This window comes from Apodemus sylvaticus, chromosome 3 (genome assembly GCF_947179515.1).
Source record: "Apodemus sylvaticus chromosome 3, mApoSyl1.1, whole genome shotgun sequence".
Taxonomy (NCBI): Eukaryota; Metazoa; Chordata; class Mammalia; order Rodentia; family Muridae; genus Apodemus; species Apodemus sylvaticus.
In genome coordinates, this window is record NC_067474.1 from 149,244,134 (window position 1) to 149,269,280 (window position 25,147).

At 50.6% G+C, this 25,147-nt stretch overlaps 1 protein-coding gene across 1 annotated transcript in view; it reads left to right on the plus strand.

Annotated features, from left to right (window-relative positions):
• The window catches only part of Il22ra1 (interleukin 22 receptor subunit alpha 1), a 24,517-nt gene extending 1,175 nt beyond the window's left edge, over positions 1-23,342 (plus strand). The window contains exons 2-7 of the mRNA XM_052177746.1: positions 3,502-3,634; positions 4,405-4,583; positions 7,800-7,975; positions 12,578-12,716; positions 16,328-16,449; positions 18,637-23,342. Coding sequence (XP_052033706.1) covers positions 3,502-3,634; positions 4,405-4,583; positions 7,800-7,975; positions 12,578-12,716; positions 16,328-16,449; positions 18,637-19,593 — 1,706 coding nt within the window. The 3' untranslated portion in view covers positions 19,594-23,342. The remainder of the gene's footprint in view (positions 1-3,501; positions 3,635-4,404; positions 4,584-7,799; positions 7,976-12,577; positions 12,717-16,327; positions 16,450-18,636) is intronic.
• The last annotated feature ends 1,805 nt before the right edge of the window (positions 23,343-25,147 follow it).

The window sequence follows — 25,147 nt, forward strand, 5'->3', positions numbered from 1 at the left end:
GATGCAGCCCCCAAATTCTCCAAACCATGTCTGTTACATCCCAGTGTGGAGCTGTGGATCTCCTGACCCGTTAAGACAGAGGAGAAGGGGAACAGAAGGGAGCCCTGGGGTAGCAGATCCCTTGCATTAGCCACAGACACAGGCTCCAGCCCCAGCTCTCTGGTGACTCCAGGTCACTGTAAACAATGCTGTTTTCCCCTTAGCTCCCAGGGCAGCCGATACATTGTTTTTCCACACAGATGTGAAGCCTGTCTTTTATAAAGCAGCCAGTCAGCCGGACTCCCCACCACAGGTCTCCTTCCCCACATTTCATAATGTAGACTTTCAACCAGGAAGTACAGGGACGACACAGGCGGGGAAAGCAGATGGATTTAAAGAGGGAAAAAGGAGGGAGAAGGAGGCTCATTGGCTCCCTAAGCTAGGAGAGGCTCTGTCAAGATCACCTGGCCCACTTCAGAAAGCCCACCTCTATTCCTCCCCTCCCTTGCCACCCCCCAATTCTTTATTGGGGTGCAAAAGCCTCAGCTGCCGGCCTCTTAGCCCAGACATCCTACTCAAGGCTGTCCCCAGTACCAGTGTACTCTGCAGCAAAGTCTAACCATAGGAGGGGAGGTTAAACTCACTGCAGACAGACCCCAGCCTTCTCTCAAATCTACCCCCCTCTCCTGCCTGGGGCTCACCCTCATGTCCACCCAAAAGCCACAGTTCAAGCCTGTTTTCCGTCTGCTGGTCTCTCTAACCCCAGCCTCTGAGCCCCAGCAAGAGAACTCTAGAATCTGCCCAGCCCAGGATCCAAATGAATGTTATTCACATCTCAAGGCCCAGCACAGACCGCTGTCACACTGGGTAAAAGGCAGCGGGAACACTCGAATGCTGTCCCCGAGGTCCCCTACTTTGCGGGCTCCAGGGAACCCTGGAGAACAAAAATAGCCACAGCTGCTGCCCCAGACTGACCCAGATTCAGGGAGGTGTGACCGGGGACCTGCTGCAGCGGGATGGGACCTTCCCATCTTCTGCCACCTCACCCCTGCAGCACACAGATCCCTCTTGAAAGAACCGTGCAGACTTGGACTGCAGGAATAGCCATCCTCTCCATCCCTCCAACTGTGGGTGACTGAGGTCGAGCGTGGGGGAAGAGGGCATACACGCATCAAACACATATGTTCTCAAGGCCTGCACAGAGCTCCACACCTGTCTCGTTCCCACCCTCGCCAACCAGGCTGTTCTGAGTGCATTCAGAGCTAGGGCAGCTCTGTCGCTTGTGTCTGCCCGATCTTTCTCAGCACAGGTCAGGTTTGGACTGAGGGAAGGGCTCTGTGAACCAAGGGCTCTTCACAAACAAGGACATTCCTTCAGAGGCAGCACGTCCCTCCCTGGTCACCCTGGCCAGCTCTCTCCTTGTCTAAAGCTGAGGTAGTCTGAGTGAAATAGCCCAGGCTAGACACAATAGCCAACGGGACAGGTTCTAGTTTGGCTTTGGGCTTGGGGGTTTGGGGCGCTAAGATTGAAGCCAAGGGTCTCGAGTGTGTTAAGCTGAGCACTATCTCTGAGCTACACCCCGGTTCTGTTGTAAATTCTTTAAACTGCCTTCTGTCTTCCTCTCTCTCCCCAACATTCCTTGAGCTGGTCCCCTACCAGAGCTCAGATGCCAGTCCTCTACTGGGGCTCAGAGCACTAACACCCCTGTCAGAGACACTTCTTCCCACGCACTTTCCTGCTTCTCCAGCCCCTGCCTTACACTCAGGACAGAGAGAGTCCTGTCAAGTGCTGGACATCGTCCCAGGTCTTGTCTTACTGCTCCATCATGCAGCCCTGGGACCCTGCCCAAAGCCAGCTGTGCCACTCCAGCAGCACCGGATGAGCCTCAGTTTCCCCACTCATGAAATGGGAACGGTGGCCGTCAGCATCTAGAAAGGGTGCGAGCCGCCATGAGTGGAGAGGCTTGGGCCGGTGGCTAGCAGCAGGCAGGTCCTTCCTAAGTGTCAGCAGCTGCTGTCGTCATGATTGTCTGTTGCTAAGTAAGTCAAGCTGTCCAGGTTCTAGACTTGAAGAGCCGAGATCAACTTGCTTAAATCATTTCCCCATGGTGGCCCAGTCCTTATGTCAGTATCTTGTCCCCTACAAGGTCTGAATGTAGAAGGTGTCTTTACCCTCTAAGGAGGCCATGTGGCTGGCAGGTAGGGAGTGACATGGAAGGAATTCACCAGAATTCACAATCCCTTCTATTCCCCTGTGTGAAGTGATTGGCTTTAGACACGTGCAATCTTGGAGCGTTTACTTGGAGAACTCTAAAACAGGATTAAGACTGTCAACCTCAATGTAAAAAGTGAACGCATAGGGCTGGAGAGAAGGCTCAGTGGTTAAGAGCACTGGCTGCTCTAGCTAGAGGACCCGGGTTTGATTCCCAGCATCCACGTGGCCGCTCACACCTGACTGTAATTCCAGCTAAATTCTCCCACCGACCTACATGCAGAACACCAATGAACGTAACATAAAAATAAATTGTATATTTTTAAAAAGTCAATTGAGATGGTGTACCACAAGGATGTAAAGGAATCTGACAGCCCAGTTACTACTGGGGGCGGGGCTAGAATTGAATACACTGTAGCCACTTTAGGAAACACGTGGGTAACTGCCTCAGATGTTAAACATGAAGGCTGAGGCTGGATGAAGCTCAGCAGCAGAGTTCTCACCTATCCACATCGTAGAGACCCTGGGTTCTGTTCTCAGCACTGCAGAAGATAGAAGAAGGGGGCAGAAAGGGAGGGAGGAAAAGAGGGAGGGGGAGGGAGGGAAAGAGGGAGGGAGGGACAAAGTTAAAAATAGAACTGCCAAGATGTGTACCCAAGAGAATTATATACACAATTGTATCCACTCCAGATGAATACCCAAGGGAATTAGAACTGTCCCCTTAATTTGTTTTCCACAAATGGTCACATTAGCATTAGTCAAAGTGGGAGGGGAGTAGAAATCCCAATGTCCATCAGCTGACGATAGATAAACAAGATCAGATACATCCACACCCATACAATGGAGTATTAATCCAGTCTTAAAAAAAATTAAATGCTTGCCGATGGATGCATGCTGAGGATGAAACTTGAGAACTTGTTGAATGAAAGAAGCCAGACATGGGGGAGGGGGGTGGCGGGAACCAGGATGTTAAGTAAATGAACATTCCAGAATGGGAAAATCCTAAGAGAAATAATACAGATCTGTGGTTGCCAGGAACTGGGGCGGGGGTGGGGAGAAGGGGAGGAGGCTGGGCTGTGACCACCAAACATGCATTTCTTTTGTGGATCGTGAAAACATTCTAGAATTAGGTTGTCCTGACAGCTGCGCAGGGGTGGGAAGGTTCTCGGAAGCCGCTGACCAAAACACATGCATGGCTGACGTCAAGGGGTGTAAACCATGCTTGAGAATGAGGTACCCCTCTCCTTGAGGGTGGGGGTGGGGTGTGCAGTCTGCAAGCCCACTGGCTCCCTTGGCTTCCCCCTCCTGCAGTTCACACTACTGAGGACACATCTGGTCTCCTTCGACACGTGAAATTCCAGTCCAGCAACTTTGAAAACATCTTGACGTGGGATGGTGGGTCAGCCAGCGCCTCCGACACCGTCTACAGTGTGGAATATAAGAAGCAAGTATCTCATCCCTCACGACCCCCTCCTGACCAGGCTCTGCAGCGGGCTCCTCCAGGACATCCCCAACTCTGAGTGTCCCCACACAGATAAAGCTCTTCTACATTTCCATCATAGTGGGAAGATACAATGAGAGTTAATAGGACGGTGAATAGTACCTGAGTGTGAGAGTCAGCCCCACCCGGGGAGCCTTGGGCAGTCAGGGAGACTTGTCCAAGCCTCAGTTTCACCATCTGTCCAGTGTGAGTGATGTCGGTATGCTAATCCCAGGATCTCAAATGGAGAAAGATGACGTCACTAGCACGTGTGTCCTCTTTCTGATACAGTACCAATAACTGATAGTCCCGAGGAAGTCTAGGTCCGTGGAAATGTCACCCAACCCCTCCTGCCCGTGTCTAGCTCCAGTGTGTTTGGAGGCCAGCTCCCTATTCCTGAGCCTCAGTCTCTTCACCTGTAGAGTAGGAGTCACAGAGCGTGTGACAGGGCTGGGTAGCAAGGGACGCAGACCATGGACTCAAGCTGGCAGGATTCTGACGGGCTCATCATGTGCCCACTTCAAAGCACCGGGCACAGTTTTCTCCTCTGAGCATAGCTTGCTCCCTTGAGAACAACACACCCACCTCTAAGGACCATTATGAGGGCTGGCCTCAATGTCCACACGGACGGCCTTGATACTGACTGAGTGCCAGGCCCCCTTATCATCATGAATATGCCACAGGCCTAGCGGAACTGTTCATTCACCGGGCACCCTGCCTGCCCTCGCCCACAGGTACGGCGAGAGAATGTGGCTGGCCAAGGCGGGCTGCCAGCGGATCACCCAGAAGTTCTGCAACCTGACTATGGAGACCCGCAACCACACGGAATTTTACTACGCCAAGGTCACGGCCATTAGCTCGGGAGGCCCACCGGTCACCAAGATGACGGACCGCTTCAGCTCACTGCAGCACAGTAAGTGGGGGGGCCTGCAAATCTGAGATGGGGGGGAGAAGATACAGACATGTTGGGTGAGGGGGCAGTTCTCAGATCTTCTAGAGTGGATGGGGACCCAGCAGGTCCCTATACCTGGGCAAGTAGTGGATGTGGCTTTCTAAGAAGGTGTCCCCAAGGCCAGGGAACATCCCAGGGGGGTTTCTTTTCTCTATGCTTACTCAAAACTTCCTAGATTAGAGGATGCGGCCCCAAGCCAGGACTCCTTCATTCCTCCATTGTGGTGGTACACCCCCCCCCCGCCCTCTTAGGATGGAAAGCCTACCAACCCTTCCCTTGCTGGCGAGTCTTAGAGAAGATTCGTTTCTTCCCTATGACCCACCAGCCCTGCCTACCTCAGTTCTCAGGAGAAACACTCTAGTCAGCGGGACCCACTGTCTGCCAGCCCCTGCTTCAGTGCCTACGCTGCTCCCCAGGTCAGAGGGTTTAGCTCAAGTTAGATTTCAAAGAGAGTCCCTGCCTCCAGCCCTGACACCTGATCTCAGTCACAGCCAGCTAAGATCATCAGTTATCTTTTATCTGTATGTATTCTTTATCCCAGGGGCCCTCTGATGCAACCAAATGCAAATGAAAATTATTTGGGGGGGAAATATTGCATCTGCATTCCATCTGCCCACATATCTCCGGGTGATACACATCTGTTTACATAGCACTTACATAGTATTAGGCATTATCCATTAACAGCATACAAAGGACATGTTTGGGTTGAGCACAGTACTGGGCCACTGTACACAAAGGACTAAGACAACAAAGGGTTTGTGCTTTGGTGAGGCAATCCAGAACTACGTCCCACAGACACTGAGAGACCCTGTGCTCTGTTGATGTTGTCACAAGAAAGAAAGACTGTGTTTGATTATATTCTCAACCTCCCCGACAAAGACATGAGCTTCAGGACAGCCTGCGGGACCCACTGTGTTCCCTGCCATGCATGAGCACAGAAGGGGCTCCATACATGACTGATGAATGAATGAATGAATGAATGAACGAATAGTCATACATGACTGCTGAATGAATGAATGGATGGATGGATAGATAGAGATATAGACATACATAACTGCTGAATGAATGAATGAATGAATGAATGAATAGCCATACATGACTGCTGAATGGATGGATGGATGGATGGATGGATGGATAGATAAACATGACCACTGAATGAATGAATGAATGAATGAATGGATGGATGGATGGATTGCAGGTGACAAATCCTATACAAGCTAATGTTGACTGACTCACAAAGTCACCGTTTTGAGACAGGCTCTTAGTCTGTAGCCCTACCTGACCTGGATGTCACTTTTGTAGCCCAGGCTAATCTCAAAATAGTACTGCCCTAGTTTGGTTTCTGTTACTGTGATAAACACTGATCAAAGGAGAGGACAGGGCTTATCTAAGGTTTACACATCCAGATACCAGTTTATCACTGCAGAACACAGGGCTCAAGGCAGAAACCATGGAAGAAAACTGTCTTCTGACTTGTTCATAGGCTTCAAGAAAGGCGGTAATTTTCTTATATAGCCCAGGCCTGCCTGCCTAGGAATGGACCCACCCACAGTGGGCTGGACCCTCCTATATCAATTAGCAACCAAGAAAATGCCCACAGACATGCACACAGGCATGCCAGCCAGATGCCCCAGTTCAGCCTCTGCCTCCTGATCTGGGGCCATAGTCTTACTTTGGAAGCCTTTCTTCCAGATAATGGTGTCGTGAACTTTGCCACACTCTGAAATATTTTCCACAACCTGACTTTCCATAGCTGTGAAGCAACTCATTCTATGATGGAATCCTAATTCCCTTCCTTTTTTGAGGACATTTATTTTCATTTTTCTTCTTTCTTTCTTTCTTTCTTTCTTTTAAGATTTCCTTTTTACATTTATTATTTATTTGTGCATCCGTGTGTGTGTGTGTGTGTGTGTAGGCATGTGTATCTATGTGTCTGAGTGTGTTTAGGTCAGAGGACAACTTTCAGAAGTTTGTTCTTCCGTTCTGTCATGTGGCTCCCGGGAATTGAACTCAAGTCATCAGGCTTGGTGGCAAGCTCCCACTGAGCCATCTTGCCAACCCTATGTCCCCTTTTCAATTTTATTGGAAGTAAACATTCTTTGGCTAGATTGTTCTAAATCTTAGAGGACAACAAATCACTGTTCGACTTGTACAAATTAGATTTGGGGCAAGTGGGATACACAAATCCCTGAAATTAGATGCAAGATTTTTCATGGAATAAAGAGACATAGCAGTTACCACATTATCAGAAAAGTATTCAGGGGCTGCATGGGGACACAGCTCGGTCAGCTCTCACTGTATAACTGTGAGGACTTGAGTTTGAATCTCCAGCACCCATGTAGAAAGCTAAAAATAAAAATAGCCAGGCAGAGTTGTACATGTATGTACAGCCTTGGCTGTATCCCCCACCACGACAGTGCAGAGACAGGAAAATCCTCGGGCTCAGTGGCCAAGCCAGGCTGGCTGAAATGAGCTTTCAGTGCAGCGAGAAACCCTAATGCAGCCTGCCCAACATTCTGACTGGAGAAATAGCTTAGCGATTAAGAACACTTCCTGTTCTTGCAGAGGACCCAGGTTTGATCCCAAGTGCCCACATGGCAGGCCACAACCATCTGAACTCAGTTCCAGGGGCCCTGAAACTCTCTTTGGCTTCCCTTGAGTGCCAGGCACACATGTAGTACACAGACAGACATGAAGGCACAATACCTGTGCATACAGAATAAACCTGACAACTTCCTCTGGCCTACACACACACACACACACACACACTTTTAAGGTATTGTAAAACAGTGAGGGTCATTTGGAAATTTCCATCTTGAGAGAGCAGAGTCTTGCAAGCAGAAGCAATAGCATTGGGCCTGGGATAATTTTAATTTATACTCTCTCTGGACTCATCAGCCATTGACACCCCAAAAGTTGTCATTGCAGCAGACTAAAGGGACGGGTGTTCCAGGCACACTCACACTGGGGCCACCAGGAATAGGAAGCACAAGGCAAAACTAAGGGCGTCGACAGTCAGGGCTGGTGTCTTTCCGGCCTGGGTACCTCCCATCCACCCTCTGTCACCCCTGGGCCAGCCTTGATCTTGGACACCTGCCGCTCAAAGGCCTCTTTTCCCACGTTGCATTAGTTGCTGTTCCCCAAAGCATTCTGGGCTTTTCTCTCTCCCCTTTCTAGCTACCATCAAACCACCTGATGTGACCTGTATCCCCAAAGTGAGGTCCATTCAGATGCTGATCCACCCCACACTCACACCCGTCCTCTCAGAAGATGGCCACCAGCTAACCCTGGAGGAGATTTTCCATGACCTGTTCTACCGCTTAGAACTCCACGTCAACCACACCTACCAGATGGTAAATATAGGTCACGCCCCATCCCTCTTTGGGACTCCCATTCCCTCCCTAGTATATGGGGCTGCTTTCAGCAAAAGCGATGCGTTATATAAAATAGCACTTCCCAAAAATATCTTTAAAGGGCTCTTAGGATGCCAGGAGGGTCATGAGCCATGACGACCCCTGCCCCTTTAGGCTCACATACACAGCAGCCTGCTCAAGACTCTGTCGAGCCCCACGGAGCCAAATTTGTTCCATGCAAATTTTCATATTTATTGGACAAGATTTCTTTTGTTTGGTTGTTACATTGGTTGTGGGGGTTGTTTTGTTTTGTTTTGTTTTGTTTTGTTTTGAGGCAGATTCTCACTGTCCCAAGCTGGTCTGGAACTCACTACAAACTCATAGCCATCCTCCTGTCTCAGTGCTAGTATTATAGGCACGTGCCACTGGTTCAAAAAATTTTATTAGCTCTTCTCTAGTATCCTTTATCATCCCAGAGAGCAGGACATTTCTGTTAATATCCCCAGTCATTCCCTTTAGAAAATGCTGGTGTCGTGGGCCTGCAGTTGTAGCTCTTAGTAGAGTCCTTGCCTGACTTGTGCCAAGTCCCAGATTTGCTTCCCACAACCACAGAAACCAAGCGTGGTGGTGTGTGCCTATAACCCAAGCTCAGAGGCGGAAGCTGGAGGGTCAGGAATGCAAGACCATTCTCCGGCAGCAAATCTGACATCAGCCTCCACTCCTGGAAGTGTTGGGGAGACCGTGGGAAGGCATGGTTTAAGGCAGGTCCTACAGGCAGACACCAAGGTCAAAGGATATGCAAATGATCCCGTCGAATACAAGGTCCCTTCAATCTGTGACTCAGTTGGGTGAATGCTTACTTCCTCCTCTGAAGTTCTGAAAAGTCCCTCAAAGAGTTTATGACTTAATGGGTGGGGGAGGGGCCAATAATGGGAACAGGTGAGACTGCGGAAAACTCTGGGGTGTCGGTGTGACTTTCCGAGGCATACAAGGATGTGGCTTGTCTCTGTCACAGTCCCATGAGTGGGCGCTAGCATCTCCATCTCATCTCCCAGGTGAGGATACAGAGTTCAGAGAGGTCGGGCATCGGCTGGCAAGGTGGGAGGGATGCGGCAGAGCAGGGAAGATCATAGAAGCCGGAAACACAGAAGGAAGACACAGGAAGAGGCCAGGACAAGATTCAGGCTCCGGGGACACACGTCCCATGACATACTGTCTCCAGAAGACCATTTCCTGTCCCTCGCTGCCTCCTAGCGAGGCTGTCAGACTACAAGTTCATCAAGGGACTACTGATCCATTCATTAGGTCAGAACCCTGGCAATCCGCTTTCGCTGGGACACACCCTCGCAGACACACCCAGGGACAGCCTCACCAGTCTCCTAGGTGGCTCTCAGTTCAATTAAGCAGATGAGATTGGCCATCATCAACACACACACACACACACACACACACACACACACTCAGATGTTTGCAGCTGCCTGTCTGAGACCTGGATTTTAGCGACCTGCCCACACAGGACTCCTCCCTCAACCTTGAAGGTCAAGAACCTCAGGTGTGGAGGGATAACGGGACACAAGTTTGAGGACCCTGTTGGGTCTATGTTGCGGAGGCCTGGGGTGCAGGTGGTAGAGGAATTCTTATCTAATCAGTCGTCATGGGAACAGCTAGAGATAACAACAGAAAGAGAGCCCTCATCATAGAAACAAGCAGCTCTGTGGATAAATATTTGGGGTTGGATTAAAGGTTTTATGAGTCTTGATTTTTAATTGAATTCTGCCTGTGGTCCGTGAGCCCGCTCTATCTGAATTAGGCCTTTTAAACTCATGAAGGTTTATTTTATGGTCTGCCATCTGCTTGCCTTCTAAACAAAGCAAGTGTGTTTGGAGGATTAGGGCATAGGTGTGGTGAGTATGTTCTCCAAACACCAACTAGATACTGGCTAATGGGGCTCCTCCCAACTGTATATGTCCTGATATGCGTGTGTGCGTGCATGCGTGCGCACTTTTCTTTTAGCTGTTGAGAATACTGAACATGTGAGTTTATTTTTCCCCATGGGTCTCCTTACCCTCGTGCCCCCCCCCATACAGTCCACAAGGGCAGTGGAAGCAGAGATGTTGAACAGGGTGCTCGGAAGCCCTGTGGGTACATACGGTGAAAGGCCACACCGGGACCGCTTGTCAGTAGGCAGATCAACTTTACTTAGAGTGACTGAAGGTTTATAAAGTTTTGGGGGACTGAAGGTATGGACATCCAGGATGTCTTTGGCTGGGGTCTTTTACCTGGCCTATTTCATTACCATAGGCAAGCATTTCAGGAATCTTGGATGCTGGCTGAACAGGTTTTGTCAGGAGAAAACAAACTGATCCTATAAACTTATTGAGGCTACCTGACATTACTCAGGTAGAGGGCAAGTGTTGGGGCTTAGAATACCCCAGTCAAGGTCAGAGAAGGAGAGACTCTGCTAATAAAGGGAGTCCCAAGCCCCAGAAGGCTGTCCAGGCAGTGGTAGACTATGATCTTAATTAGCACCTATATTTCCCCCCTAGTTCTGTGTGGTTTTCTCTTATGCATAACCCATGTTAAACATTTGTTTTGATTATTATATCTTCTTATAAGTTGGCCTCTGATCATGAAGAAATCCCCCTTTTTGTCTCTTGTTGAAGTCCACTTAATCTGATATAAATATTGCCACTCCAGTCTCCTTGTAGTGTGTATATGTGTGTGCACTTGAGTATGTATATGTGTACATATGTATATATAACATACATATATCTAAAGATTTGTTTTATTTTATGTGTGTGACTGTTTTGACTGCATATATGCCGTGTACCACAGGCATCCTTGGTGCCTCTAAAGGCCAGAAGATAGCATCAGACCCCCCTAGAACTGTAAGCCATCATATGAGTGCTAAGAACTGAACCTGGATCTTCTGTAAGATTAGTGAGTGTTTTTAAGTGCTGAGCCATTTCTCCGGGCCCCACAAGGGAAGTTGGAGACATGGGCTCTGACATGGGTACTCAGAATGGAACTCTTGGAGTTTTGGTTAAGTTTGGTAAACCTTAGGCTTTAATGTCTAAGCTATCTATCCAGCCCTGGTGTCCTTTTTATAACCATTTATCCTTAACCTATGTCTTGATGTCTAACATGTATCTATGCAGACAATATTCTGACAGAGGTTCTCTTTTAAGATTCATTTTGTGTGCATATGGATGGGCTTGGGAAGGAGGGTGTGTGGAGCCATGGTGGCTGCCCTGGACTAGCACCACACCATAGTCCATGTCTACAGGTTCGGCTGTATGGACTCCAGGAAAGAGTAAAATACATTCATGTACCCCACCCACTTTTACACAGATATTCCCATCCCCGCCAACCTCCCTCCGCATGACTTTAAACCTTGTACCCATGTGTCCAGAGAAGAGAACGCATGGCAGAAACACAGAGTTAAAAAGCGAGACCGGTGGAGTCTTGCTCCTTTAAGAAAAGCTGTTAGTGCAGAGGGTGAGCAGGGGCAGATCAACGATTGCTTTGAGCATAGACCTCTAAGATGAGGGAAACTGGACACTGTAAAGAGCATCTGAGAACGAGAAGCAGGCATGGAAGCGCCTGCCTGGTACCACCCAGACGGGGACTGTCTCGTTCATCAGAGACCTTTCAGGGTCATACATCGATAACCAGAGGCCACAGCTCCAGACAAGATCATTTAGTGACCAGAGAGAGAAAGATGGGGGAAGAGGCCATCCCGCCTGGAGCCTGGAGCCAGGCAGCTCTGGATGGGGTTTGACCAGGATGTTGTCTTGTGAATACGTGCAGAGCGGCCGAGGAGAGCCTTGTAAATCTAGCCGCTTTTACAAAGATCACCCCAGAATGAATGTGACAGTGGACAGGGACCAAGCCAGAGATGAGTGACCAGCAAGGGGTCACAGCAGAGCCCGGGCTGGAGAGAGCAGGTCCGAGCGGACGGAAGGGTAAGGGACCGTGACAGTGGAAGCGGGGTAATGATGGAGGGGGCAGGGGACAGGCAGGTGGGGTGGCAATCACGATGTGATGTGGATACAGCAGCTGGTGTCCGCAGGCTGCCGCAGTGTGGCAGGCCAGGTTCTATGAGAGACTCCGAAGAGCCTGAGGGCCGATTGAACTGAGGATAAGAGAGGACAGGAGAAGAGAATGAAAGACAGCAGAGGGCTGCCCAGGCGGGCTCGTGGGGTCATGGCAGTGCCAGGAGGAGGAAAGAACAGTAGCGTGTTTGCATGCACGTGCAAGGTATGTGTGCGCGTGTGTGCATGTATGTATGCATGTATGTGTGTGTCTCCGTGTGTCTGTCTGTGTGTCTGCTTTTGTCTAGCTTGAGTGTGTGTGTGTGTGTCTTTGTGTCTATGTGCATGTCTGTGTGTCTATTTTTGTCTGTCTGAGTGTGTGTGTCTATGTGCATGTCTATGTGTGTATTTTTGTCTGAGTGTATCTGTGTCTGGTTTTGTCTGAGTATGTGTCTGTGTGTCTGTGTCTATGTGTCTGTTTTTGTTTGTCTGTGTATGTGTGTGTGTGTCTGTGTGTGCACGTGTGTCTGTGTCTGTGCAATCATCCTGGCTTCTCTGTCCATTTCAGCACCTTGAAGGCAAACAGAGAGAATATGAGTTCCTCGGCCTGACTCCAGACACTGAGTTCCTCGGCTCCATCACAATTTTGACTCCAATATTGTCCAAGGAGAGTGCCCCCTACGTGTGCCGTGTAAAGACACTGCCCGGTGAGTTCAGCTGAGGCCAGGCAGGGAGGAATCCTGGGTGCACAGCTAAACCCCACTCCTCCCTCCCTGTACCCAGAGGGATGCTTAGCAGTGCTCTGAGAACCCTGGGAGACTGGTGGTGTCATATTAAGATTGATGTTTGTTTATCCGTAGCTGAGCCGTCTGATGGGTTCACTTAGAGAATGTTTAATCACCTCTCTCAGCCAACGCCTGAATTTTTTTTCCTCTGGCCAGCGTTGTGTAAACTCTGGCAAAGCAAACATATGTATTATCCACTCAAGGAGCATACAGTGTGGGGGGGGGGGGATGGAGGTGTGAGGGGGTGGGAACAGAGAGGATAAAATGATCCTCACTAGCTTCAAAGCCAATGAACTGTCCTGGGGCAGAGATGTCTATGAGGATGGGGGCCACCCCAACCATCATGTTCACAGCACTTCTGCCAATCATTGCCCTACTCAGAACTCAGTCTGAGACCTGCACAACAGTGCGTGGCCCTGAGTGGAAAGCGGTCCCTGTCCTCAGCTTTATCCAAACACTCAGTCCATCCAATCCCACAAGACACTGCTTCTCTGCCTGAATCCTAGGGCACTCTCTGGCAGGAGACGAGGCTGGAGGAGAGCCAGCCTTGGCGGAAAGCACAAGGCGTGCACAAGGCGTGCCCTTCCCTCGTGAGGAACCCAGGCACCAGAATAGAACCTGGCAGGCAGGAGGCTAGGAACAGAAACCACTCTGAGGATGCCCTGCTGGGGCACATATAAAGCGATCTCTGACCTTCATCCCGACCTCCTTAGATAGGTGTCACCTGTCCCCAGGCAGCCCAACCCCACCCTGCTTCTTGGTGGCAGACAGGCCACTCCTCCCCCACCCGCCTGTGGCCTTGACCTCAAGAGAGCCGGCATAAACACAGGTTTCATTTGGGTTTGATTTTTTTGTTGTTATAAGACAGGCGTTCCCTCTGTAGCCCAGGCTAGCCTTTAGCTTCTGATACTCCTGCTTCAGCCTCCTGAGGCCTGAGATAACAGGGGAATAACCACTTTCACCTGAGACAGCCTCTGCTTTCAGCCAAAGCTTGCTTTTCTTGGCTGTTCCTTGCTAACAGACCTAAGGATGTTTTTTCTCCCTAAAGATCATAGTAGGTTACCAACACTCCCTGCTGTTCGCAGCACCCTGCTGCCAGCACCAGGTGCATTATAAGCTCTTTCTTTCATCCCTACAACTGCATATATTAATTAATTTTAAAAAATGATCCTCCTCACAAAAAAATATTGGCAGGATCATCCTCATTTTACTTGGGAGGAAATCTGGCTCAGAGAGGTTAAGTAACTTGTCCATGGCCACACAGCTGGTCAGTGAACCCAGTTAGCTTTGTCTGGTCCTGAAGCCATCACAGCCGGTGTGCCGCTAGCCCCTTCTGCTGCAGGCTTACTCCGTGCTTCCATTCCAGAGTGAGCCATCCTGCCCTTGACCTTGGTCTAGGCCTTGCCTCTCCCCAGATCCCAGAACCCCTTGCTTTAACTTCTCAAGGATGCCTGGGAGCTACAGAATGTCATCCCAGCATCTTGGTGGGGGCAAGGGACCTCAAAGTTGTCCCACCTCATCTATTTTTATGGCTGAGGGAGCCGAGGCATGATCGCACAGTGTCTGTGGGGATATGCTCTGGGGTTGTACTCATCCACTGAGGAGCTGTGTGGCCTTTGGCAAGTCACCGGACCTCTCTGGGCCTCAGCTTTGTTGCTTGAAAGAGGTAAACATCCCACTCCCTTTATGTGTTCTGGTGATTTGCTGAGCAAGCCTCAGCATGCAGCAAGAGTTCAATAATCACAGGCAACTGTCAGTGCCAATGCTAGACCAGAGAGGGCGGCAGCACCAGAGAGAGGGGGTGGCACAGCAGGGAGGATGCCCGGTGATAATGATGCTGGTACTCAACGTCAGGTTGCCGCCATCATGACCGAACTGACATGCTTCTTCTCGCTGTAGCAATGACAGGGGTGGCAGTGATGGGGCGACCCATTACTACACGCTGCCCCAGACTCCCATCCCCAAGGCCCTGGAGTTCAAAGTTGGAGGTCCTGAGACCTCAGGGACCCCCTCACTGAGGCCAGCTGGAGTCACAGGGAGGTTGTGAAGAGAAGGAGGAAACATGGGAGGAGGAGGTGGGACCCTAGACATTGTCAACATCTGGTCCCTGGAGCTCCGTTAGCCTCTGCCTCCCAAGCCTCTCCCAAGTACACAGATCGTGACAAGAACCCTCTGCGCCTGTCCCGAGGCAACGGGGGGGGGGGGGAAGGGGGGGAAAGAGTCAGGAGTGCCAGTCCCCCTCCACAGAGTCACAATGTCCTCCTCCCCCCACATTCAGTCCTCCTCCCCCCATGTTCAGAGGCCTGGTGCCTCTCTGGGCTCCTTCCCGCAACACTGAGCTCCTTACCTTACACAGACAGAAGGCACCAGTCGTCCTCAGTCTACCCTCTGACCCCTGTTAGGGGGTAAAGATGGCCCTCAGACCCCAGCTCTGGGGGACCCAGCCTGCTCACCAACCTCTTCCTCTGACATGCATGATGGAAAACCCCTAGCAACAGGGAGAGACAGAGCTGCCAGGACAGTGGTTCTTAGCCTTCCTAACACCACGGTCCTTTAATATAGCTCCTCCTGTAGTGGTGACCCACATCCATTAAAACTATCTCACTGATACTTCGTAACTATAATTTTGCTCCTGTTATGAATTATAATGTGATCTTAGGTGACCCCTGTGAAAGGGTCATTGGACCTCTAAAGGAGTCACCACCCACAAGTTGAAAAACCCAGCTGTAGATCCTTCTAGACCACACCCTGAATATCAGGAACTTAGAGGAAGTCCCCATGTCTGTGACAGAGCCTGTTCCCTGGCTAGGCTCACCTCCTGCTGAAGGCAGACACTGGCTAATGTGCAGGTTCTTAGCCCAAAGGGTGACTAGAAAGTATCCAGATGTGGAGTCTGAAGGAGCTGGCCGCGTGGGCTGGGACATGCATGGCCAGCTGAGGCCCCTGGCACTGAGAGTTGGAGCCACTCTGAGGACCTGCAAGAGGCCTTTACTCTAGCTCAGTTTTGGTTTTAGTTGTTGTTGTTGTTGTTTTTGTTGTTTGGTTTTTTTGGATTTTGGTTTTTTCGAGACAATGTTTCTCTGTATAGCCCTGGCTGTCCTGGAACTCACTCTGTAGACCAGGCTGGCCTCGAACTCAGAAATCTGCCTGCCTCTGCCTCCCAGAGTGCTGGAGTTACAGGCGTGTGTCACCACTTCCCGGCTCAGTTTTGTTTTTAAGGTAGCACCTCACGCAATCAGGAACAGCCTTAGCGTCCCCCTGTACCCGAGGGTTGCCTTGAGCTTCTGATCCTCCTGTCTCTGCCTCCCAGGTGCTGAGATTTGTACCCTGTTTGCATGGCGCCTTATCGGGTCCAGGCCTTTGTGAATGCTAGGCAATCACGACAACAACTGAGCTCCGTCCCTAACAATTCATCATGGATTTGAAGATGGTGAAGCACTCATCCTGACCTGTGAAGGTCACATCAGTTTTGCCCGGGACGGGGCCCAGAGGCCTCCAAGCCTCACACAGCCTTCTCCTGCCCTCTTTTGCAGATCGGACGTGGGCCTACTCTTTCTCCGGTGCGGTGCTGTTCTCCATGGGTTTCTTTGTTGGCTTGCTCTGTTATCTGGGCTACAAATACATCACCAAGCCACCTGTACCTCCTAACTCCCTGGTGAGTCACCCACCTGGGGCTGGAGAGGGGCCTCTTGGAGAGACCCTCCAAGCCCCAGGAAACAGGGGAGTCCCTGAGCAGCCACAAAGCTGGGCTGGCCAAGGTGGTCTGGCAGGTCCAGGGTGTGTAAGGAAGGCATGTGATCGGGGCAGCGGGCCTGGGCAGGGATGCCCTGAGAGCATCGGAGCCAGGTGGGGAGCGGATCTTCGGGAGCACTGAGGACTGAGCATGGGGCCCCACGGGGCTGCAGAGCACCTCACTGTTTGTCTAGAAAGCCAGCATTCAGTGCGTGGGCGCAGCTGTGTGATCTCAGGACTAGAGAGGCTGATACAGAGGAACCTCAAGGTCCAGGCTAGCCTGAGCTACTTAGGGAGATTTTGTCTTACAACACCCTCAACAACAACAACACAAAAACAAGAAAAAGAAGAGGAAGAGAAAGAGGAAGAGGAGGAGGAGGAGGTGGAAGAGGAGGAGGAGGAAGAGGAGGAAGGGGAGGAGGAGGAAGAAGAAGAAGAAGAAGAAGAAGAAGAAGAAGAAGAAGAAGAAGAAGAAGAAGAAGAAGTAGTAGTAGTAGTAAACCAAAAACACAGACATAGTGGCGGTTATTCCAGGACTCAGTCTCACACACTATAACAAGGGCTGGCAGTGCAGCTCAGTGGGTAGAGTGTTTCCCAAGCATGCACAAAGCCCTGGGTTTGACCCCAGCGCTGTGATGTCAGTACTGTGTGTGATCCCAGTCATAGAGGAAGGTGTAGGTAGGAGGATCAGGAACTCAAGGTCATCCTTGGCTATATATCCAGTCCAAAGCTAGCCTGGACTACACACACACACACACACCTAATCAAACAAACAAAAAATGGCCAGGCATGGTGGCGCACACCTTTTAACTCAAGAGGCAGAGGCAGGAGGATCTCTGTGACTTTAAGACCAGCCAGGTTTATGTAGCAAGTTCCAGGATAACCAGGGCTACATAGTGAGTTCCTGTCTCAAAACAACAACAAAATTTAAAACCAAACAAAATGCCCTTATGTGGGCAGCCCAGGTCTGCCCTGTGTGGTCACCCATGCCAGTTTGTTTGTTTGTTTGTTTGTTTGTTTGTTTGTTTTTCATGAGAATCCAGGCATCAGACGGTAATGTGAAATCTCCAGTGTTCAGTTACTGACACCGAGTTTTAGCACTAAGCCCTTAGGGAATCAACACATCTCATCAGCGGCCCACTTGTCCATGGGTCCCACCTCTGCCTCAGCAGCAAGGTCCCCTTCAGAGCCTCAGGCTGGGCAGCATGGCTCTGGAGACAACTCTCTTTATCTGAAGGGCTCTGAGGACATTTCCCATAGCGCTGCGGCCCTGGCTACCATGGTCTCCCAACCTCTTCTGGCCTTCCCTATATCCCTATCCTTTCTAACAACCTCAGTCTCTCAGAGCAGTACAAGCCACAACCTCGAGACAGCCCAGAATCTGGGCCCTCTATTTCCCCAACTGTCAATCACCTGGAACAAGTGTACCCTAAGTCACTCGGCCAGGTGTAACCTGGGTCTCAGATTCCTCAACGTCCATTACTTGTTTGATGTGTTTTTAAACATCATCTCACTATGTAACCTATGCTGACACTGAACCAAGACCCTTCTGCCATGGGCACCTCAGAGGCTGGGTTCATTTGGAGGGAAGTCTGTGGGCAGGAGTGGGTAGGTTATGTACATCTTCAATGGAGTCCCCAGTGCCTTGACAACCTTCTCAGAAAGTCTTGCCTGTCCATATCAAAAAAACAAAACCAACCAACCAACCAACAAACAAAAAAACAAAAAAACCACCATGGGGCTAGAGAAATGGTTTAGTGGGTAAAGCGCTTGCCAAGCAGGCATGAGGAACAGAGGTCGGAAACTAGGAGGGTGTGGCAGCACCCCCAGAATCCCAGTGCCCTAAAGATGGAGACGGGGATTCTCAGGTCAAGGTGGCTACTTACACCAACCAAACCGGTGAGCTCTGGGCTCATGATCAATAATGCCCTGCCTTGTCATATCAGATGGCCAATGGCCAAAGATGCTGGATCTCTGACTTCTACACACATGTGCTTGCACATACATTCGCGCAGCCATGAGCACACGCATCATGCGCCAGAGCACATTTTAAAAAAGAAAGAAAGAAAGGAGAGCGTGTCCTAAAGGGTGGATTCTTGTCTCCCCACAGAACGTCCAGCGTGTCCTGACCTTTCAGCCTCTGCGCTTCATCCAGGAGCACGTGCTGATCCCCGTCCTGGACCTCAGCGGTCCCAGCGGTCTGTCTCAGCCCATCCAGTACTCCCAAGTGGTGGTGTCTGGGCCCCGGGAGCCACCTGGAGCGGTGCGGCGGCCCAGCCTGTCTCAGCTCACCTATGTTGGGCAGTCAGATGTCTCCATCTTTCAGCCTACCACTGTGCCGGCTCAGCAGACGCTATCTCCACCATCCTACATTCCAAAGGCTATCCCTGAGGTCCAGCCCGCGTCCTACGCACCTCAGGTAGCCTCGGATACCAAAGCTCCGCTCTACTCACCACAGCAGGGGGTGAAGACCAGACCCACCACCTATAACCCGAAAGACATTCTGGACAGCTGGCCTGCTTCCTATGCTGTGTGTGTGGAAGACTCCGGCAAAGACTCCACCGGGGGGATCCTCTCCAGTCCCAAACACCTCAAGCCGAAAGGTCAGCTCCAGGAAGACACACTTGCTAGAAACTGTCTCCCAGGGGACCTTTCTCTGCCGGAAGTCACCTCCTTAGACAAGAAGGAGGAGGCAGAGAGACCAAAATCACTCCCCTCGCCTCTGGGGTTTTGTACAGACAGAGGCCCTGACCTTCACACACTGCACAGTGAGGCACCAGAGACAACACGGTACCTGAAGGGGGCGCTGTCCCTCCTGTCCTCTGTTCAGATCGAGGGCCACCCTGTCTCCCTCCCTTTGCACATTCATTCTGACTCAAGTTCCCCCTCAGACGAGGGACCAAGTCCCTGGGGCCTGCTGGACTCCCTCGTGTGTCCAAAGGATGAGGGTTCAGAGGCAGAGGCTGAGGCCATGCATCCCAGTGCTGCAGCCTCTGAGCTGGAGCAGTCCACAGAACTGGACTCTCTTTTCAAAGGCTTGGCCCTGACTGTGCAATGGGAATCCTGAAGGGAGATGAGAGCAAACAGGCCTAGGTTTCCTCCTGCCCCACCCAGCTAACAACACCACACCCACTGAGCCACAGGTTCTAAGGCCCAGCCCCCAGGGGGTGCCCTCAAGAGAATGAGAGGAAGATTTGGGCCCCACATGGGCATACAAATGTATGGTGAGGGCTCTAGTGGAGATGCTGCAGGCTGGCAGCATGTGCAAATGGCCTGTGCCACAGAGCCCAGCAGGCAGGATAGACAGAGTGGGGTAATGGCAGGGAAATCTGGAGAGCCACCCAGCTCCCTCCATCTTGTTTAACCAAGAGTGAGGCGTCCACCTTCTCTGAAGGATCTTGGACTGGAAGCTGGGGACTGGGCGTAACAGGCGCCTCAGCTGAGGTCAGAGGCCACACAGCAGCAAGACTTGAGGGCAGAGTGCAGTGGAGGCTCGCTCCTGCTCAGAGAACCCTTCTTCGCTCTGCTGTGGGAGGCTTCACCCAGGAGTGACTCCTTAACCCATCAGGGGGAGAGGGATGCTGCATAAAAGTTTACTACAGGCCAGAGTCCAGAGAAAAGCATTTGAAAGGGGCATGGCTCCTTGGAACCCAAAGGCTTCTGAATCTCAGCCTGTCCATGTCATCGGCAGGATATCAAGCAAGTGAATGAGCTCAGACCTCAGTTTCCCCATCAGTGAAATGGGTATCATCACACTCATCCTCTGAGGCAGTGCCGAAGACAACATTAAGGTCTGGGAATTGCTTTGTGGCACCTAGCACATGGACAGAATCTACTACTTGGCCTCTGTCTCCTACTGGGGATTTTTTTTTTTTAATCTAGAAACAGGAGGAGGGCCTCCTTATGTTCCCATGGGCTCACGGGCATTTTCTCATGGGTTAGAGACTCTTGCAGGCCAGAACTGGCCTATCTAGGGCAGACAAGAGGAGTCTCCACAGAGCCTTCTGGAAACAGGCCCAGAGAAGCAACAAATGGCACAGAGCCCTCTCCTTGAGGTTGCAGGTAGAAGCTGTTTGGGCAGAGGCCATCTCACAAGGCCTTCTTTGCACGGAGGGAGCCCCAGGCCTCTGTCTGCCCCACCTGGAGACACACCATCAGCTCTGCACCTCCCTGGCCCTCTGGCCCGTGCCTGCACACAGCAAGAAGAATGTGTGCTCTGCTGCTGGAAAGCTCTAGCTGTCAAATCACTCCCAGATGGGCCTCACCACGAGGAAGCCAAGGCCCAGGCCAACGCAAGGCTCTGCTGTGGAGTCTACACGCAAACACAGGGCCCTTCGTGCCAAGGATGGATGCTCTCCACCCTGTTTGAATTCTTGGGGGCTGAGTTTGGCAGAACATAAAGCAGGGGGACCCCTAAAGGGTTCCCGAGAGTTAGGAGCCCTTCCCATCGCCTTCTGGCCCCAGATTTCTGAGACGCAACCCCAGACTCCATTTGCATCACCGCAGCCTTCCAGAGGTACACTGTGTCCTTCCGCCATGCTCACCTGTGTTTCCCCTTCTTTTCCCCACCGGATCCCCTTAATGACACACGGTGACAGGTGGGTCTCTTATCTATATGTCATTAATATTTAACTGCCCTCCAAGGTTCCTGACTCAGTATCTCATGCCAAAGGTTAACCATTTTTACTTTGTTTACAACTGAATGGCTGGCCTGTTCTTGCCTGGTCAGTACAACCAGGGTTACAGAGCGTTTTTATGGAAGGCCATAAACTGTCTGTCAGCTCCCAGGGCTATATATGTATGGCGACCATGACAAATGAGGGAGAAGCTGGAGTGTCTGAGGAGGAGCCCTGCGGCCTCCTTCTGAGAGCCTCTCTCAGATAGATCACCACCCACACTCCTCCCCTGGCATCCCAGGCTCATAGCTGGACTGGATCCTCCCTGCTTTGGCAGGCTGTCAAAGCCCCACCAGGGAGAGATGGTGTGCTTGACTTTTCTGAGAGCCCTACCTTCTGACTCAGTAGCCTGGGCAGTCTCCAGCCCTGCCTGCTGTGCCCTGTCCCACCCAGGAGTCTCCAAGTCACCTGCCTAACAAGGAAAGGCAGAGCCATGGGTCATGTGGAGTGACCTCAGCATCCCCACAACCTTATCCTCCAGGGAACGTTCCAAGACCCTGGACCCCTGTCCGGCCGGAACTCACAAGCCGTGCGCAGACAAGGAGAGCTAAGAACGCAGCCCAACATAAATGGCAGACTCACCTAAAACGTCATGGTTTGGTTTTTTGGTTTGGTTTGTTTTTGGTGACGCAGTTGTCTGGTTTTCCAAGGGTGAAGATGACAGTGTCACATCTAGATGATGTTTGAAGCCACAGACACTACTGATCCTGCAGATAATCTGCTCTGTGATAAAGCTGAAGCTATAAACCAGGCAGGAAGGGACAAACAGGCACACAATAGAACGGCAACTGGAGGAAGTGCAGTAAAAGTTACTTGAACACAAATAGTTAGGTACCAAAAACCAGTCTGATTGAATGGTGTGGTGTAGCATACAGAGTGGAAACACAGGATGAGGTATGTCTGTGGCTGGATGACAAAGGACGGCAGCTGAGACAGGCGTGACCAGAGGGAGGGAGGGAGAGAGAGCGAGCCTGCTTCCTGCTTCCTTTGGATCCTTGCTATGGAGAGTCAGAGCTCTGAGGCCCCCTAACCCACACACACAGCCCCTGCTCCCTCCACCCATTTTTCTTTTGGATATAAGGAGGAAGGAGACCAGGAAGCTTCCCCTGCTGTGCGGAAAGGAGGACAGCACCCAGAATGAACCAGAGCGAGAGCTACAGCGCACAGGAAGAGACTGAGGAAGACCCAGAATCTCAGGGGACCCGCAGGGAGGAGACATCTAGGTAGGCAAGTCTCCATGGCAACCCAAAGTTGCTGCCATCGGCCACAGTTGGGCTGTAGACTGAGCAGTTGGTAGAGGTGGCCCTTGGTTTAGTCATAAGTCCAAGAAAATAAGAGACAAATAAAGGAAGAAGGAAAGAGGAGAGAGATGGATATGGAATTGAGATGCTGTGCCAGCTAAGCATTTCCTGCATTTAGTCTCACAATCATTCAGCAAGACAGGTGGCCATGGTGTGGTGTGTGTGTGTGTGTGTGTGTGTGTGTGTGTGTGTGTGTGTGTGTGTGTTTGTATGTGTGTGTGTATTTGTGTGTATGTGTGTGTTTGTATGTGTGTGTGTTTGTGTGCGTGTGCGTGTGCGTGCATGCGTGTGTGTGTGTGTGTGTGTGTGTGTGTGTGTGTGTGTGTGTGTAATGAGAATTCTGGTTTCTTTTAGAAACCCAGTTATGTTCTGTGAATGTGGTTTTGTTTTAATCCTAGGTGTGGGATAAGAGACTGCTTCACAGCAGGTGACTATGATTTGCCTCGTGCTTTAGCAAGGGTGTGGTTTTGCCAGCTGCAGATAGTGTGTGATGTTTGGAATTCTGGGAACTTTCAAGAGGGTATAAATTCCAGAACCCCAAGAGAGGCTGAACTCAGAGGAGCCTGTTGCTCCCCACTGCTGCTGGGTTCCCGTTGTGGTGATTTGTCAAGTGATTGTGAACAAAGTGAAGAGAAGAAGAAATTGTAGATATCCTTATAATGACAAAGACTGAACTTGGAAAAATGATACCTCTAATCAGCAGGGAGTCATCAAAAGAGATCAACGCCACCTTTCCCCTCTACCCTTCTTTTGCTTCTACCTAGTGTTGGTGGGTTGGAAAGGATTAAGGAGGAATAGGGTGGCAGATATAAGGACCCAATAAAGTAGCCCAAAAAGTACACCAATGTGTGTGTGTGTGAGAGAGAGATGAGAATTCTACCTTACTTTCTGCGAGTCTCTCATTGAACCTGGAGCTCTCTGATTGGCTAAACTGACTGACCACCAAGATCCCAGAATCCTCCTGTGCCTGCCTCCCAGAGCTGGAATCACAGCCACATGCCTGCCCAGGTCCTCAAGATTGCTCTACAAGCAGTTTACCCATGGAACCGTCTCTGGAGTCCTCAGATGCTGAAACTTAACCGTTAACACACCTGGGTCAAGGGATGGTGTCTTTATTGCCTGATTAGATCATGATGAGGGGTTGGTGGCATGTCCTAACCTCTTCAGCTCTTCTGTAACATGAAGATGCAGCAGCAGAACTGTATGAGATATGGTGTGCTGGTTAGTTTTATGTCAACTTGACACAAAGTCATCTGAGAGGAGGGAGCCTCAATTGAGAAAATGTTTCTGTAAGATCAGACTGTAGGCAAACATGTAGGACAATTTCTTCATTAGTGGTTGAGGGAAAACCCAGTCCACTGTGGGTGGGGCCATCCCTGGGCTAGTGGTCCTGAGTTATATAAAAAAGCAGACTGGGCAAACTATGAGGAGCAAGCCAGTAAGCAGCACCCCCCTCTGTGGCCTCTGCATCAGCTCCTGCCTCCAGATTCCTGCCCTGTTTGAGTTCCTGTCCTGGCTTCCTTCAATGAAGTGATGTGAAAATGTAAACTGAATAAGACTTTTCCTCTCCAAGTTGCTTTTGGTCATGGTGTTCCCACTAAGACATGGAAAGTGAGACCTGACCTTGGACTTCTGTGCCTTCAGAATGGTAACAAATGTTATCCTTTATAAATATACCAGGCCAAATAGATTGAAACAGTGTTTATCCACTCATTTTGATTAATTTATTTATTTTAAGACAGAGTCTTACAAAGCACAGACTTGCTACAGAGTCTAGGGTAGACTTGAATTCCTGGTCCTCCTGCCTTGACCTCCCAAGCGGTAGGAATATTGGCATACACTATCATGCCTTGCTTTCCATTCATTTTGAAACTCAGGTTGAGAACAGAGCTGTATTCCAGGAATTGTTTCTCTTAGAGTAGGGACAGAGAGGACAAGACAAGTCAATGTCTCTGCTATCTAAAACATTCTCCAGGCTACAGTTAAATAAACTGAGGCTCAGGAAGGAGGCTGGAGGCTGAGCATGATGTCATACACTTATAATCCCTTCACTCAAGGTCCTGATGATCATGGGTTCGAAGTCAGACTCAGCTATAGAGAGAGACTCATCTCAATCATAATCATAATCAAGATCACAGCCCTCATTCATGAACAGAGCTGCTATGCCCGGCATCTAAGCAAAGAGTTGTGTGACTTGAATCATCTTATGTCTGCTCAGTTTCCTGACTGAGGTTTGACCATACTTACAAAGGATCCGGTGATATGGGGCTGTATCACCATGCATGATCAGCTGAGGGATACAGGGGAGTGGACCCCAGGCCCCGATGGATGGGGTGAAGCAAGCCCTTCAATATCCCCAGGGTTAAGTGACCAGTGGAGCCCTGGTCTATCAATGTCTACAGTATGTCTGATGTTGTTGGGGAGGCTGTGGACCCTACTGGGACCTTTCTTACAGTTGGAGAGAAGATCTCAGTGTATAGCCCAGACTGGGTCTGGATGCCTGGATACCTCTGCCTCAGCCTCCTGGATGCTGGGATTATAGGTCTACAGCACCTGTGAGACGGTCATTACTGTCCCCTGGAGTATAGATAAACCAGAACAAGGTGACTGCTTAAGCTGTAAAGCCAGGGACTGAATGGGGTCC